The sequence below is a fragment of the Hippocampus zosterae genome, chromosome 7 (genome assembly GCF_025434085.1).
Source record: "Hippocampus zosterae strain Florida chromosome 7, ASM2543408v3, whole genome shotgun sequence".
In the NCBI taxonomy this organism is placed as follows: Eukaryota; Metazoa; Chordata; class Actinopteri; order Syngnathiformes; family Syngnathidae; genus Hippocampus; species Hippocampus zosterae.
Genome location: NC_067457.1, coordinates 21,043,922 through 21,061,321, shown reverse-complemented (window position 1 = coordinate 21,061,321; position 17,400 = coordinate 21,043,922). Strand labels below are relative to the sequence as shown.

The 17,400-nt window shown below is 45.3% G+C and overlaps 1 protein-coding gene and 1 long non-coding RNA gene across 4 annotated transcripts in view; one reads left to right on the top strand and one right to left on the bottom strand.

Moving 5' to 3' along the window:
• Window positions 1–17,400, bottom strand: part of LOC127604512 (ephrin type-A receptor 7) — a 107,419-nt gene that overhangs the window by 70,791 nt on the left and 19,228 nt on the right. For all 3 annotated transcript variants that reach the window (XM_052071620.1, XM_052071621.1, XM_052071622.1), the window contains exons 2-3: window positions 9,551–9,615; window positions 7,418–8,090 (exon numbers count right to left, since the gene is read on the bottom strand). In XM_052071620.1, coding sequence (XP_051927580.1) covers window positions 7,418–8,090; window positions 9,551–9,615 — 738 coding nt within the window. The remainder of the gene's footprint in view (window positions 1–7,417; window positions 8,091–9,550; window positions 9,616–17,400) is intronic.
• LOC127604529 (uncharacterized) overlaps window positions 11,401–17,400 on the top strand; it is an 87,260-nt gene continuing 81,260 nt past the window's right edge. The window contains exon 1 of the long non-coding RNA XR_007963349.1: window positions 11,401–12,088. This is a non-coding gene — a long non-coding RNA (uncharacterized LOC127604529). The remainder of the gene's footprint in view (window positions 12,089–17,400) is intronic.

Sequence of the window (17,400 nt, the reverse complement as noted above, 5' to 3'; positions counted from 1 at the left end):
CAGTACACAACAAAGGAATAAATAAACACTTCTGAGACAGTCCAGTCTACTAAATTTGACTGACATCTTATCGTTCTGCGAGAGCTACGCTCAAAGGAAATGCCAAAATAAATATATGTAGAATATATATAGATTTTTAGTAATTTCCTCGCTTGATTTTCTGTTTTGATGCATTATTTTCAATTTTCGTAGTTTCAATGAAGTAACCTTTAATTTACGTTTTTCGGAGACGGTCATGAACGCCTCTCGAGTCGAACGGAAGGAACGTTGCTCCATCTAGTGGATGCATTGTAGATTGCGCCTCATAATCCGGTGCGCCTTTTAGTGCGGAAAATACGGTATTTTGAAAAATAAAATAAACGTTGAAGAAAAAAAAGCAGGTGACCTTGAACCTACGGTGAGGCGCAAGCATTTGTGCCCGTGTGGCAACAGGTCTGTCCATCCGAAGTGGATTCGGGGGTTGTTTCATCAGTATGAGCACGGCTGGGTGTTTGCGGAACTCTGCCTGAACTGTACATCACAACAAAGCACGTGTTTAGTCGGAGCTGAGGCGGAACAAACAGATGGCTGGGTAATGACTAAGTAATGCACATGAGCCCCCACCCGGCTTCATCAGGCATACTGTACGGCGTGCGGTTCGATTTTGAAGTCACGAATACCAACGCGCACGTGTGGGACACTTGGATGCAAAATGCGCCGTTCCGAGAAATGGCGCTCGCATGCGTCTGCGCGCGATTGAGCTGTCCCTGCAAATGTCATCCGGTCAACTTGGGATGCGGCGTGGATCAATGCGTCAGGGAGGGGGAAGGTGCAACAAATGAGAACAAAATAAGGGAGGCGGGGGGGATGAAGATGCTGCAGGCCTCGGGGGCATGACAGGGGCCCCTCAGCCAAGATGCGAGTACGGAGACGGCCAGCCGACACAAACAAAGCCGAGTAGCATCCGGTTAAGATCAACAACAATGTTTAAAACACGCATGGTCTAAAAAATCACAAAGCAAACTGTCCTTTTGGTTCGGTCGTGATGATGTTTTACTGTTCAGTAGGAGGAAGCAAACATGTCAAAGTCATGTGCCAGGATAACCTTCAGGAACCATAATGACACTAATAGAGCCTTTTTTTTCCTTCCTTCCACCTTTTTTTCCTAATTATTTATCAGGCTACCTCCTGGTTCATGGAGGATGACAGGAGAGGTTACAAATGAGCGGTCAGTGCCCATTTTATTCTGGGGAGGAATGTTCAATTCACACCAGACTGACAAACAAGTGAGAAATCGATTCAATGAGCCACGACTAACATTTTTTCTCTTCCGGGACCGCCACAAAATTTGGGGGAATTTCGATCAAATCGATTCAATGAGCCGCGATTAACATTTTTTCTCTTCCGGGACCGCCACAAAATTTGGGGGAATTTCGATCAATCTGGTCATAGACAAATGAAAAAAAAAATACATTTATTTTTCCCAACAAAAAAGAATAATTCTAAAAATAAAAGCCCTCATCAGATTCTAGCAAAAAAAAAAAAAGAATAATAATTGCGTAATATTTCCTGCCGAGGCCTCTTTCATAATCGTTGTGTTTGTTCACCGGCCTCAGGTCGCCATCTTTTCATTTTCTTCCACTGTTCTACTAAGAAGTACATTTCTCCGAGGTTAAGTGGGGGCAGATAGCAGCCATACACAGATCCCACTTCAATTTTCAACAGATGGAAAGTTATTAGTGGAGGTTGAATGGAGGAGGGAGGGGGGGGGTGATTGTGGAACAGCAGGGCAATTGCTCCACAATGGCCTCTCACCGAAAATGAATCCTTTTTTTTAATCGATCCGGGGTTCGCGGAAGGGGCCCCCTCGGAACTCGAACAGAAAACCAAGCGCCAAAACGCGAGTAAATTTCGGACGTTGGCGTCTAAATCTTTATTTCCCTTGCAGCTTGGATGTTTTCGGACGCTCGTCTGCGGAAATGAAACGAGAACGTCACATCGCGCGAGCTGGCAAAGTGATGAAAAGCTGGGGAGCCGACCTGCTCTTGAATGCATTCAGGTCGGACGTATTTAATGCATGAGGTCTGGCAGGGGGGGGGGGGGGGGGGGTGTTCAAAGTGGGACAGGCGGTAATGCCCTCTCATTTGCATGTTCAACCCGTCGTCGCGCTGGTTGTGACAAATTCTTTGTTTCCTATAACTTTTTGCACCGCCACTCAAACGCGGCCTCGGATCTCCTTCGTGATTAACCTTTCTTTAAATTTTCTCTTTTAAGAGTCCCCCCGAGCTTCGAATTTCTCTCTCATCCGCAACTCTCTCATTTGACTTTTTATTCCGTTCCGCCCATTGTTCGCCTTCCTTTTCACTTTGGAGTCAGCGCCTCCCTTTTTTCCACACCACCATTGTGGGCTCATTCGATTGCGTCCGCCGGCTTTTTACAACTCATATTTTATGCATTCGTCTCTCTTGCAAAGCGACGAACAAACAGCACAAGAATTCCCTGACAGTTCGCTTCGGCACCGCGGCGCTGTTTGTCTCCACCAACGTTCACATCTCATCCGCACTCATCATGACCCCGTTTGTCTCTCGACTCCATTCTTTTCCTCAACCGCCTCGATGGTAAATAAAAGTCGGAGATGAATGAACGTTTGAATTGAACATTTTCAATCGCCCGAGATATTTCACGTGGCAATCGCTCGACATTGACATGAGAGTGAGTGAGAGTTTGTCGGGCTGTGAGTCCAGTTGCCACATGTTGCTTAGCGGGCTAGCCTAACAAATATATGAGATTCCGCCCCCCCCCCCACCCCGCCGCCACCCGATACCCCAGGAGACAGCGAATTATTTAAAGTGAAGGCAGGTGGAAGAGATGACTAACAGAAGTCTGGGATGCTGCTTGTGAAGAGATGGATGGGGAAGGATGGAGGGAAGCAGGAGGACCAGATGGGCAAATCGGGCACATGGCCAAGGAAATCTGGTATAGAGAGAAAGGGTGAAAAATGTGGCGGCGAGCGCGTCACCAACATTTTGGATTAAGGAGGACATAACGAATGGACTTTCGACAATTGTTAAAAACTTCATCAAACGAAGCGAGAGGGACGGGGAAAGTTGGTTGCCAGACTGGGGGAAAAAAAAAACATTTCAAGCGGGGCTTAGTCTCGACATAACAAGATGTGTCAGGGAAACAATACTTTTTCGCCAAATTAGTTCACAGACAAATGGGTTTGATTAATATTTCAGAAGGACTGGAATTCAAATGGGCGGCCCGGTAGTCCAGTGGTTAGCACGTCGGCTTCACAGTGCAGAGCTACCGGGTTCGATTCCAGCTCCGGCCTCCCTGTGTGGAGTTTGCATGTTCTCCCCAGGCCTGCGTGGGTTTTCTCCGGGTGCTCCGGTTTCCTCCCACATTCCAAAAACATGCGTGGCAGGCTGATTGAACACTCTACATTGTCCCTAGTTGTGAGTGTGAGTGCGAATGGTTGTTCGTCTCTGTGTGCCCTGCGATTGGCTGGCAACCGATTCAGGGTGTCCCCCGCCTACTGCCCGAAGACAGCTGGGATAGGCTCCAGCACCCCCCGCGACCCTAGTGAGGATCAAGCGGCTCGGAAGATGAATGAATGAATGGAATTCAAATGCAAATGGTCAAGAGAGGGCTCTCTTTGAGGGATGGGGGCCACGGTGGGGTAGCACCTTCAAGCTCCCTGAATGTCACGTCTGACCACCGGAATCGCTGTCAGCTGGAAAGCGCGATTTAGTTCAAATTATAAATGTAATCGGACCCCTGCAATTGTAGAGGCGCGTTACTAACGAACTCGTTATTGAGCAAGCTTAAGTGGCTAGCTGGTTAGCTGCTTGCTAGCCTAACGCAGACTTCAAATCGAGAGGGTGAACAAAATCTTTTGTCCAGTTGAAAAAGACGAGTATGATGCTATTCATGTCATGATCATATTTACATGCGTCAATAATTCAAGATGTAATTAAAACAAAAACAAAAAAAAACGCAACAATAATAGATATACCTGTGCATCCTCACAATTTTGTCTGCTGACCGAGTGACTGCACTTCCATCTTAACCGTGAAGCGCGGGACGTCTACAACAGTGGTGTCAAACTCATTTCACATTGTGGGCCACATACGGAATGTCAAGTAGGCCGAACCATTAACATGATACCATACAGAGCTATGAATCACCAAAATCTCATCTTTCCTTTGTTTTGGTTTCAAGAAGCATTGATTGGCACTTTGCTGCGTTGGGTCTATCTCGGTGACAGAATGAGACTGCTGTTTTCTTCCCCGATCAAAACAATGTTGTCTTCTACTGTGATCAAAACAATGTGCCCCCTAGCGGATAATCCAGGAATTGCATTTTATTTAAAACATTCATTCCGCCTTTAATGCATTTTTTTCACTTTGAAATTATGCCGCGGGCCAGACCGAACCTCCTTGGGGGCCGATTCCGGCCCGCGGGCCATATGTTTGACACCTCTCTGATATCTCAACTAAAATAAGTTGACTACAATTTTATGGTTGGATTGAGTGTTTATTTTAATGCGAAGACATTTGGCTCAGAGCCTCAGGCCGAAGGGAGTGCTTTTATTCCCCCCCCCCCCCCCCACCTCCTCCCCGGCAGTTTTCATTTGTTTTCATTAAGCTTTCCATTTTTCTCCCCTTTTCCTATTTATTTCCTATTCATCTTCATCAATGTTTCGGTTCCAGTTGTTCCAACGAATGGAACAAAGTCGATTACTCGTCGGAGTGCAATTTCCTCTTGAGTTGAAGGTTCTTACGGCGTCAAAAGACGGAAACCATATTAACGGCGAAAGTAGTTACAGGAGGACACCAGCTGCGCAAAAAGTTTGAGAGTAACGATTGCTCATGACCTACAACAAGATGAGTAAGAGAGGGCATGACGCGAGAAGATGAGTGGAACAACTTCAGGAAGATGATTGAGCACTGGTGCCAATCACGCATAAACATCCTCCCCCCCCCCCCCCCCCCACACACACACATACACACACACACACAAACTGCAGCTTCGAGAGCAGATTTCAGCTAGTTAACCTGCCTCTCCACCCGCCTCACCCTGCCACATGGTCTCAACAGGGGGCGGGGGGTGGGGGGGCAAATCAAGTAAGAGGGCAGGAGACAGAAAAACAGCGAGGTAGCCCGAAATCCAAAACAGACGTCCCCAGATGCCGTCGAGAAGTGTCACTTGGGACAAAAATTCAAGCGTTCACTTCTGCGGCACCCGGGAGTGCATGGGGGGTAAATAGGTCAGAGAAGTGATGAAGTGTGAGAGGGGGGGGGCTTGGGAGGGGGGGGTGCGACAAGAAGAAACAGCGGGGCGGTGAGGGCGCCAGGAGCTGGATTGTTGAGCAGCAAACAACAGAAAGATAAGAGAATGTGCTGAAGGCATGCGCCACACTAGCGGTAATTACATCGCAAAGAGACCGGGCTGCCTTAATTAGAAAAGGAAGGAACTATGCGAGAGTGTGACCGAAACGCTGGTATGGGGGAAAGAAAAAAAAAACACGGCGCTTGCGAGGTGAATTATTACATAATTTATTTTCGCCTCAGACCGGAGCGGCTGGCGGTGTTTCATCATTTCATAATGAGACTGGAGAACATGTGTGCAGCCATCGGTATAAAGCCGAAGATATATGATGAAGAGTGCGCCAGCCGGCAAAAACCACGAATGCTCGACTCCCTAACTCGGTTTAATACTCTTTTTTTCCCCCCCCCACCTCCTCTTGTACATCTTCATTTCGTACGTCTTCATGCTGAGCGAGCAGATATGCAAATTTGCCAGAGTGTCCCGCTGCGCATTTGTTTTACAAGAGGCCACTAAAGTGGCGCCACGCTCTTTTTTTTCCTGTACGATGGGAATAAATGTTTATTTTAATTATTATTTTTTTATGAACGGTACCAAGGTAGCCTCCATGTATCCATTCCTGCACGTTCATTTGCGGTTATTCCACTTCAAGCGTCATCGGCAAATGACCCTGAAGAGCTCATGAACTTTTCTTTTGTTCGTTTGTTTTTTTTTTAAACGGTTCCACAGCCAAAAGCGAGCGCGTAAATTGTAATTGACTTCAATTCTCAAGAGATTTGATCCCAAGGCCTCCCACATAAAGTATGTTTCCTCGAAAAAAAAATGTTCACAGCTACAATCCCAGTGAGAATATTTTTTCAGAGTTGCATATGACTGACGCCGTTAACCGTGCAGTTAATCCAGTGTGGACTGGCGTGACCGCTAACATCGCATGTGCTAATAATCCTCGACCGCGCAATACAGCTCGCGCACATTATCGGTCGCGACTCAAAGGCTCTTCAATATTATTGACCTGCGCTGAGACACTGAGCGCATTCGCTCTGGAGTCGCGAAACACTTGAAGAAGATCTGTTGAGAGTTTCGTGCCGATGTTCAATAGAGAATTTTAAAAAAGCCCAAATTACCGTGTGCTAAGTAGCACCCCGTGACTCCAACACCCACAAGACATTGCCGGGAATTTTGACGTCTGCTCGACTATGATGAACGTTCTTTTCCGTCTCTTTCTACGTCGGCATATCACCCCACCCTACGCACGGCAGATCGTGAATGTGTGTGCGTCCTTTTGGCTGGATGTAAATGCCAAAAGTGAAGGTGTGGTTTTCAACAGAATGAGGGCAAAGTACATTCGTCACCATGATCGCTCACAGAATTCACAAGCACATTCGGATTGTGACGCCTCACATGTCACGTCTTGGGAGATTTGCAACAATGCCATTTTTTTGGAGGGGTGCGGGGGGGCATCTTTCTGGATGCGCACATGTATTGTGGTTACGTGACTGATTTGATGACGCAGCCGACACTGCTGATGTCAACGCTAACGAAAAGGTGGGCGGTGTAGCCGCCATATTGTGGAGTCATAATTCTGATCAGAAAGCCGGGCGACCCTTGACCCCGTGAGATAAATCGGTACTCTCACCCCCCTTCCCAAGATGAGCCGTCTATTCTGATGCCGATGTGTAATTACGTGATTGCGCTGCTATTCTGTGTCATCAACACAGCTAATGTGTGCGTGCGAAGATGAAAGCTGCGGCACAGAAAAACATCGTCTATACGGCAGTAATACAGGACAAAGGCGGTTATTTTTTCCTCTACGGACGAAAATCAACTCTCTTCGAGCATATGACCTCACCGCCAAATTTATTTTCTTAAAGCAAAATCGGCGCTATTGTATTTGCGAGGATGTCTTTGTTCCGTGGCTGGTTCTTTATTCCGGCTTACTCATCTGCCTCACATCGTTGTGGCGTGAAAGAACATTTTGAAATCACTAGACACTTTTTATACTGTCGATACAAAACATCTTTCATTGTTTTGTTTTGATTTTTTTCCTCCTTTCATGACAGCAAGCTCGTTGTGGCCGTTTGCGCACACGCCGTTGACGCTTTCCTACCTTCACAGCTGCTGTGACCCTCCTCGAAACCCGCACTGCAGCTGCATTTCCCAATGGGGACCAGCCATTCCCCTTCGGCGCTGCAATGCATCCTGGGGGGGCTATCGGCGTCCACTTCAGAGTTGTTGACGCAGCTGCCGCGCACCTCGACCAGCGTGGAAAAAGCCGCCTCGGCTACCGTGTCGGGGAAGATGGCCAGGTTCTGGACGGTGGCGAGGCAGCGCTTGTAGTACACCCGCACGGCCACCAGAGCGACGCAGGCCCCGACATCCTGGAACGCCAGGTGGAAGCCCCGACGGTTGAGGTGACCGATCTCCCGTACCTCTGTGTTCAGCTTCATCTTCCGTTCGCCCAAATCGCCCTGCGTGAAACTCTCGTCGGCGGCGATGGTGTCAATCTTGGTGTAGCGGTCCTCTCGGGTCACGGCGCCGAGGTCCCTGTCCGATTCCACGTACAAGAGGTTGAAGGTTTCCTTGCAGGTGCCCGCCACGCCGGGAATGCTGTTGCAGTCGCGAAGTGTGAACTGAAGCTCCACGAAGATGCGCTGGCCACCCCGACGTGCCACCCAGCCGGTTTGCAGCCAGTTGTTCTGCTGGGTAGGTTCCATCACATTGCACACCTGGTAGGTGCGGATGGGCTTGTACTTTTCATCGACGCCGCTTATCTCCTCCCACTGGAGGGGGGGTCAGGGGGTGAGAAACAATGAGAGACATTCCAAACTTGTCATGTGCGGGTATTTTTTTAAAGAACTTTTCGTCAAGTGTTTTGCTGATTTTTTGAGTGAATATTTCTGGCTTCGAATTTTAATTGGAACCAAGTGAAAGTGGAACAGGACACTAGCGGTCCTATTCTCATCGATAGGCGCACATGCGCTCGGCGTAAAAAAACTGCCTCATCTTCCAGTTTCGTGCAAGTGTAATTTCATGAGGCAAGTCTAGTTTACCGTGTTTAGGAATTTCCGCCTGACTGGGCTTTACGAGACTTTCGGTGTAGATCACATGAAAGCGGGTCTAAGTTGTGGCGTAGGACAAGGCATGAACCACAATCAAACAAGACACATGTCATGAGACAAACCCAAATGCAAACCCGAAACAAAATACAGATCATGGCATCTTATTCATTTGTTTTACAGAGAATCGTGAATCTTTCAGCAATTACGCAAGAATGCTACGAGTAGCTCTTAAAATGTTTAAAATTGCGATTGCAAATATTTTCCTTTGTGTGCGGGAGTTTGACTGATGATTAACCGAAACCGCAGCAATGCTCCAATTTAAAATATGGAAATGCTTAAAGTCACGCAAAGGGAGTTTATTCTAGATGGACGCAAGTATTTTGAGAGCTGCAGGAAACGTAAACGGAATCAAGTATGGAGTCATCACTTATTGGCTTGTGCTTTGTGCACTAGAGCTAAAAAAAAAAATGTGCCCATAAAGTTGGAAGCATAAAATTGTCCTAAATGCCTCAATAAGGTGAAGACTCAAGATTCGGTGTGGGTCCAGCGCAATCTATGATGGATTCAACTATCGATGAAGAGTTCTTCTCTGCACAGTCGAGCAGCAGAGCAAGCATCGAAAATGGCTTGTTAGTACTGCTCTTGTGCTCAACAACACTAACCGCCACGGTGACAAATGTTCTTTTTAGAAGTGGAGCGATTGATGCATCAATTGATTCTTTCATCGAGCGGGCCAATCTGACAGGCAGCACGGCGAGTGGATGCAATCTCGTGAAAACGCTTGTGTTTTTTTTTGCGCTTAGCTCTCAAACCCCGCCGGCCTGCCAACAAACCGTTTTCGACAGGAGTCAAAGTGTAAATCAGCGGACGGGGTGGGATGAGAAGCTCCGTCACATTCGCATGTGTAAACTCGTACCGGATGTAAATACCAAATCGCCGTTGGCGTTTCTTTGTTAAGCACCCTTTGGTTCCGATAAATGCGATAAAAGTGGCTTTGCTTTTATCACTAACGGATGCAGCGATGTGCACTCACTCAGAGACACGGAGACTAACAAGGTGAGAAAGGATGGCAAAGTCGGATGACGCGGGCTACGAAACGCAGCAATGCAATCGGTTCTTTCACACAAAAAACACACAAAAAAAATAGTCACAGGCCACGAAAACAAAAGATGCCGACTCACCCCGTTGGGGGGATACGAGGTCCAGCCCAGCTCCGCTTGAGTCTCTTTAGAATTCAGCAGCACCACTGCAGAAAGAAAACACGATCAGATAAATATTTTCGTCGAGGGTGCACGACGAAGAGTAAATAAAAAGCCTTCCGCTGCCAACGGTTTTAAAAGTGCAATCGTGGAAATGCAATATGACAAGCGACATCCGCAAGAGTGAAATAAAAAACATTGACTCCGACACGCAGGCTTGTCAAACTTAGCGCGTTATTTTACTGCTACCTTTTAATAGTGCCTGTTGAAGACTTTATCGTCATTGATGTGTGCCAGATACATTTCAGCAGCATGACTGTGCACCCTGTAAAGGGGAGGATTAAATCGCAATTTTCAGGACCATGGACAGCTCAAATAGCAACTAAAATGGTGTGCCACAGGGTCTTGCTGACTACGAAGTGCCTTTGGCATCCTCAGACTCATGTCACCATGAAAATTAGCAAATGAAATTTTGACACGCTATTATAAGTCACCATTCTCCTAAAATGTGCGCCCCTTATTTTATTCCATTACTTTCATTGGACGTTTACTTTGACATGCCACACACACCGTCCTAACTACAGGGCGCGTTCTAAGTGGTTAAATCAGACTAAAGCATTCATTATCCACAAGTCATGTTATGAAACCACTCCTTTTGTTCATAATGAACATTTTAAGAATGGCGATCCACTCGGTCATGATGGGCGAACCGCCCCTTTAAGAAACCATCTAAGGTGGCACTGAAATTATGGCCAGCATGTTGTCTTTATTCAATCGATGCTGAAAAAAATTGCGGTTTCTTTGTAAATGGGTTCATCCCTATTTCCCAACCTCGATAGAAAAACCCAATCTTGAAAGGAACAGCGGCTTGCTTTCAGGAAGACAAATAGCTCAGAGGTCATCAGGAGAGAACTTTTGTACTTTTTTTTAAGGTCTCCCCCCCTAAAGCCAACCGCAGTGCCGCGGCTGGAGTGCACAAACTGAAGCCTTGACGTGCCGTGAGAGATCATTTACTAAACACTTAACTTTATTGTTTTTTGGGTTAACACCAACGGCTGCCCATAGCGTGCTTCTGTGCTTAGCAGATAAACATGGAGGCTTTTGGAAGGAGATTAGAGCGTCAGAGGGCAAGGTTGCAGGAGAACTGCTGAGGGAAAGGCTGAGGCGAGACACTTGGAGAGAAACTAATCAGCAAAGGAGGGTGAAAAGGAAAGTGTGGGGGGGGGGGGTTTTGGGGGGGGCGGAGAAAAAAGGGGATGAAATGGAGGAAAGCTGGCAAACAATGATGACAGTGGGGAGGGGTGGGGGAGGAGTGAACATGAGCGCAAATGAATGAACACAGTGGTGAAACGCCAAGGGATGAATGTTCCTTAGTGAGACGTCATGTCAGCGACTCTGAAGAAATAGTTGGCAGTCTGATCACACAATGACTACAGAAGTCATGTAATCAAAAGGCGCACTAATGGGTCTCTGGGGAAAACACAGAACAAAGAACGAGAGGCGGTAGTCCAAAAAAAAAAAGGGGGGGGGGAGGTAAAACGGGAAAAGCAAAACAGTCGCAAATGGGACTTTGAAAACATGGACAGAGTCGAGCTCACTCTATTAGCTCGGACCGATCGCTGTGACACAATAGCAGCCGTGACTAATCCAAAGGTTGTTTCGTAAATGATTGCTCATCATTAACGGGGACGATTTGGATATGGGAACATTTATGTTTTGGTCTTTCAGCCTCTGAACAGGAAAAAAAAAAAAAGAAAAAGAGAGACCTTGGAAACACAAAAAAAGATCACATTGATATTCTTCTATCAGGCCTTGTGCTATTTACAGGCAATCTACAAACTTTTGTGATTTTATAATTAATATTACAAGTCAATCCAAAAATCCTCAAAGACAAAATCAAAACCCATGACACGCACATAGAATTGAGATTTGATGCCAGCACTTCACAAAAGGCAAAACTCGTTCATCCAGCTCGTTCAACACTAACCCGAAAGCCACATGGTCCGATCCTATGTTACATCAGGAAAAAAATAATAATAAATCGGCGAGCTTGGATCACACTTTGCCTTGCAGATGCACAATGTACCCCCACTACAACAACGCATCCCATGAGGACGTGCTGGCGATGGCGCAAGACCCCCAGCTCACAACCCTCGGGACCTTCCGGCATACGGTGACTTCAACATCAGCTAAAAAGTTAGCGGATGTGCACGTCAGCACTTTGCGGCGCAGTTATCATTGTACAAGGTGAGGTATGTGTATGTGTTATTTGTCTCCCATATCATATTCTCCGGAGTATTTAGCCACAAATGGAAAAAGTTGGTCGGCCCGGTAGCCCAGTGGTTAGCACGTCGGCTTCACAGTGCAGAGGTACCGGTTTCGATTCCAGCTCCGGCCTCCCTGTGTGGAGTTTGCATGTTCTCCCCGGGCCTGCGTGGGTTTTCTCCGGGTGCTCCGGTTTCCTCCCACATTCCAAAAACATGCGTGGCAGGCTGATTGGACGCTCTAAATTGTCCCTAGGTGTGAGTGTGAGTGTGGATGGTTGTTCGTCTATGTGTGCCCTGCGATAGGCTGGCAACCGATTCAGGGTGTCCCCCGCCTACTGCCCGGAGACGGCTGGGATGGGCTCCAGCACCCCCCGCGACCCTAGTGAGGATTAAGCGCTTCAGATAATGGATGGATGGAAGAAGTTGATTACGTTCAAACAAGACTATTTTCTGACCAAAAAAAAAAGGTACACACATGCACAACAATGAGCAAGGTTTGCCAAAGTAGCCATGCTTTGCTAAAAAATATTTAGCAAACATCAATTACTTCCATGAATATTTTTTTTTACCTCAAAACTAAAATGTGCAGATCATATTCTGGTAATCTAAAAAAAAAAATAATGTACAGTATATTCCAATAGTGCATTACGTGGTCGAAAATGGATGCATGAATTCTCGACGTCTCAAAGCTCAAGAAGGATTTCATATACTCTTGACATGGGAAAAGTTTTGGGTTTTTTTTTTTTCTCCTCCTCCCGGGCTTGTTCCGAAACTGAAATGAGTAAACATTATACGTGTGCAGTAACAACAGCGGCAAGTATAATTGAGATGTAGCCTCCAGCAAAGTGCCCAAATAAATCAAACTGCACTCTCTTCTCTTTATGTAACAAAAGCTTTGTCTCAAAGGGGAACATTCCAAAGACCAAAGGATCCCTCACGCTTTCATTTTTTTGGAGTATTTTTTCCTTCCTGTTGTTGTTTTTAACCACATAAAGAGGCTCATTTTTTTTTCTTGTACCTAATATCCCCCCATAGAGAACGCTAGCTCTCTCTGGTGAAAGACGGTTCTCAGTAACACAATGATGCCCACGCAGAACAAAGACGGGAACGGCTTTAATCCACCCCACTGAAAGGGGCTCATTTTTATAATTCGCCTTCGTAATATTCTATAGTTTCATGCTAGGATTAGTGCCCGGCACATTGGCTGTCCTCCCCGTGACCCACAGGCTACTTATCAGCCAGTCGACACTGAGCCAACTGCCGAGCTCCAAAGAAAAAAAAAAAAGCTGAAGCGAGAGCACCGAGACCTGGATAAGCCCGGAGTCTGCCGATGCTTAGTTGGGCCAGCTATTGTCCAGGTATTATCCCTCCCCTACAAGAGAGGAGTGGAAGAGGGCATGGAGACTCTAAACAGGCTGCATATGATACGGCAGGAGGAAGGGGAAAGAATGTGGTAACCCTCAATGGTAGACTCTGACAGGAAAATGGAATATTTGCAAACTAACGTCAATGTACACGACTTTTAAGTTGATTTTTTTTTATATTCTGCAATTGGTGACAAAATAGATTTCATGTTGCCAAATCACAATACTGTATTCATAATATTACAAGACCATCAAACATGCATACAAGCCCATTTCCACCACGATGATGTGTGTCTCTACATACATAAATACAGGGGTACCTCTAATTACGAAATTAATTGGTTCTGGAAGAAATTTCTAAGTAATAGTCAAAAAAAGAAAAAAGAAGTAAAAGAAATTTTTAAGTCGAGACGCGTTTTCCATGTAAGATAAGATAAGATAAGATATCCTTTATTTGTCCCACAATGGGGAAATTTACAGCCTCCAGCAGCAAGAATGTATGTAGAAAGAAGAGAAAAAAAAACAACAACAAACATCTTTCAATTAAATACAATATGAACACAAATGGATAAATCACAGTACTATTTACAATTTTCCTTCACATCATTTAATTATTATTATTATTATGATTGTTATTTTTTATTCATCAGCCTGACAGCAGTCAGGCTGATGAATAAATGCCCCAATTTATAATAATGATAAATGCCCTAATTTGTTCCAAGGCCTCCAAAATTCAGACAAATGTTTCCTAAAGCATAACTGCATAAAAAATGTGTATATACAGGTATATTGCAATATATGTATTGCAATTTCAGTAAAACTTTAAGCTCTGTACCACCTAACGAAGGAGCTTTATGTTGCAGAAAAAGCCATTTTTTATTTTTTTGAGAATCTAGGCATTCAATCACCGCTCTTTATATATTGACATTGCTCCCCCTCCCCCCCAACATGGTAAGGTAAAGAAGGGTCTGAAACTTTCTGTCACTGGATTTAAAAACATGCATTACGCATATACAAGATGAATAATTGAGACGTTTTCAGCAGGATCCTGTTGATGCCTGAGGACACCACTTATTCACTTGCCCCCTAAATATTGAAGACAAATCAGCCTGGAGCTCGGCGTGAATTTACCATCGACACAGGCAGGTTGGCAACACGGCACGCGGGCGGCTTGATTCTCAGCACTTCACATGAGAAATGATCTTCCTGTTGACTCCGCCGCTTAAAGACATGCGAGGGCCGATAAGATGGAGCCGAACAAAGGCAATGCAGTTATACAGTACCGCCGTGGGACAGATAAAAAAAGGATAAATCGACAGGGAATTGAAGTGTCACATAAAAACACAAACAGGCACGTAAAAGACAAATGCTCTGTAAAAATGGACACGGACGCAAATCAAACCCATTCGCACGAGCGGGCACACGTGCCATCGGAATGGTGACAGGAAACCCACTTTGTCACGGAGGCGCGCACGCAGCAGGACTGTAATAGCGGCGGTAGCAGCAGAGCGCATTAACTTCAAACGGGGCACTTTATCTAAAGAACGTGCTGAACCAGGACACACACAGCATTATCACCGTATTTTCCGCACTATAAGGCGCTTCGGAGTATAAGGCGCACCTTCACTGAATAGCCTATTTTAAAACGGTTTCCTTATGTAGGGCGCACCGCATTACAAAGCGCATAGGATAGAAGCTAAAATAGTGGCTGCAGTTGCATTATGCATCCAGTAGATGGAACGGAGCTAAATGGAATACAATACAATACAGCTTTATCGATATTGAGCTTTAACAACCGCTGCAGCTGGACAGAACATTTCAAATACTCTGTCCAAGAAATCCGAATATTGATCCATATATAAGGCGCATCGGATTATCAAGTATCAAGTACAACTTTATTGTCAAATGTGCTGTGTTTCCTCCCTCTTAAACAGACAACAGGAGGAGGAGCCGCTACGGGTGCCCGCGCCGCCATCAAAAGAACTCTTAACATAAAATGACAAAATAATGAGGTGCACTGTCGGCTTTAGAAAAAATTTGAATGCATTTCGGTGCGTCTAATAGTGCGGAAAATACGGTAATTGTGGCTTCAAGTGTAGGCGTCTGTCACATCTTGGTACAATGGGCCAAGCCCGCAACGGATAAATATTATAATCTGTGCAATTTATATTGCAGAAAGCAATGTTTAAAAGTTTGTTGTTGTTGTTTTTTTTTCTCTCAAATATTCATGACCGTCAAAAGTAAAACACCACTGTGCTAAATATGCTTGGGTTGTTTTGGGCAACTTGGATGACCTCATCACTACTTCCATTTAAGTGTCACGAGTAAAGTGTAGTTTCCACATCCGGTGTCCCGGAAAAAAGCACAAGCGGTTATAAAAAATGTATGGCTCGGTGGATGATAGAAGTAGAACGAGGCACAGTTTCAACAAAAACACACACACACACACACACACACACAAACAAACAACAATGGCAGGGCATCTAGTATTGGGTGTTGGTATTCGTGCCGTTTCCAGAATACAAGCGTTGGAAGAGAATTTTAACACTGTCATTACAGAGTGGAAGGATTCATTAAAAAAAGTTACCGTGTGTTTATTTTGAGAGTTTTTGCAATTTTTGAGATACTGAACCCGGTTGGACTGCTTAGTAGAAACGGGACCAAAAATACAGGCCACCGCTAACACCGGCACTATATCTCCAGGCAATTTCGTCTCTAATTAACCCAATTAGCGTGTTTTAGTGCGAGGGGAATGGGGGGGGGGGAGTAGCGGCAGCAGACGGAGAGAACCCACAAAGGCCTAGGGGGAAGAACATGGCAACTTAGCAGCAGGTTAGATGTAAGATGAACTTCCTTGCTACGCGGCGCTAAACCACTGCCTGTACTGCTCAGATTTGACAGTTCAAACACGAGGGATCCTTTTTAACTTTAAATATTTCATGTGTGGAAAAACAGCGGCGCAGCCACAAACAGGTATGCTCCCTTGATTTTTTTTTCTTTTTTTTTTTTTTTGCCCGAAGCATCATAACCATGCCCATTTAAATACACCCAACGTGTTGATTTCACTTGATTTTTTTTCTGCCTTCCTCATCTTCCTGATAATATCCCAAATGCTTCAAACTGTCATTCTCCTCGCTTCTAATCCGTACGGCACCCACGGCGCCGTTCCTGAATCTGAATGACCACCTGTTAAGACTCCTGGCAGAGGGAGGTGGAGGCGTCTATGCGGTTACGTGTCCGCGCAGAAAAGAGTCATTGAGTGATTCAGAGTTATGTTGGAAGGCGGGAAGGAGGGGGAGAGAGAGAAACATGAGTCACATTCAATCACGTAGCGGGCAAAGCTAACGCAACACACATCAGAACAAGTCATATGTCAGACCAAGGAGTATTTGAAGATTGAAATTTGGATGAGAATGCCACCAAAAGGGTCAGTCGTGATTAAAACGGTGACACCATCACTGAAAAATTATTTTGAAATGAGGCAAACTTCCGAATTCCGAAATGGATTCAAGCTCTGACAGAAATATCTTATCTTCATTTTATCTCTCAACGTAAAAATACATAAATAAATCAATAAAACACATTGCATGATTCCACCACGCTGCGATAAAACGAAAGACGGAGAAGCACTCGCGCAACCAGGGGGCCAAAAGGGACAAGTGTTTATTTGAGGCTGTTAAAAGGTTGTAATTAGTTGTGCGGATTAGCGGAGCGAAAATGCCAAGAGTGCTTCTGGATTTTATTGGAGTCGAGGACAGGCTCGGGGGGGTTGGTGTTTGAACTGGAAACACAAAAGGGGGAACGTTCTCAAAGAAATAAATAAAAATAAAAATAAAAAAAAGAAGATGCTCTTTCTAGCGTGTGTCATATCATGGAAGAATAAATCAATCATAATGTATTCAACAAAACAAGTAGAACAGTTGCGCTTTAAGTATAGTGCCTGAAATAAATCGCAAAAATATTCCTCGGCTGATACCAATGTGAACAAGAGCACTCAAATATAGGAAGGAAAAAAAATAATAAAAAAGTGACTTTCCGCGATATGATTTAGCTCTTAATTTTAAGCGGGGAGTTCACGGACGAGCGACCGTCATAGGCCATTTACGCAAATTTCTGTTCCCTCAGTGAGAACTTCATGAGTTAGCAGAGAAAGATGACACAAAATATATGTTCCAGCTATGAAAGAATATGCCTCGGAAAC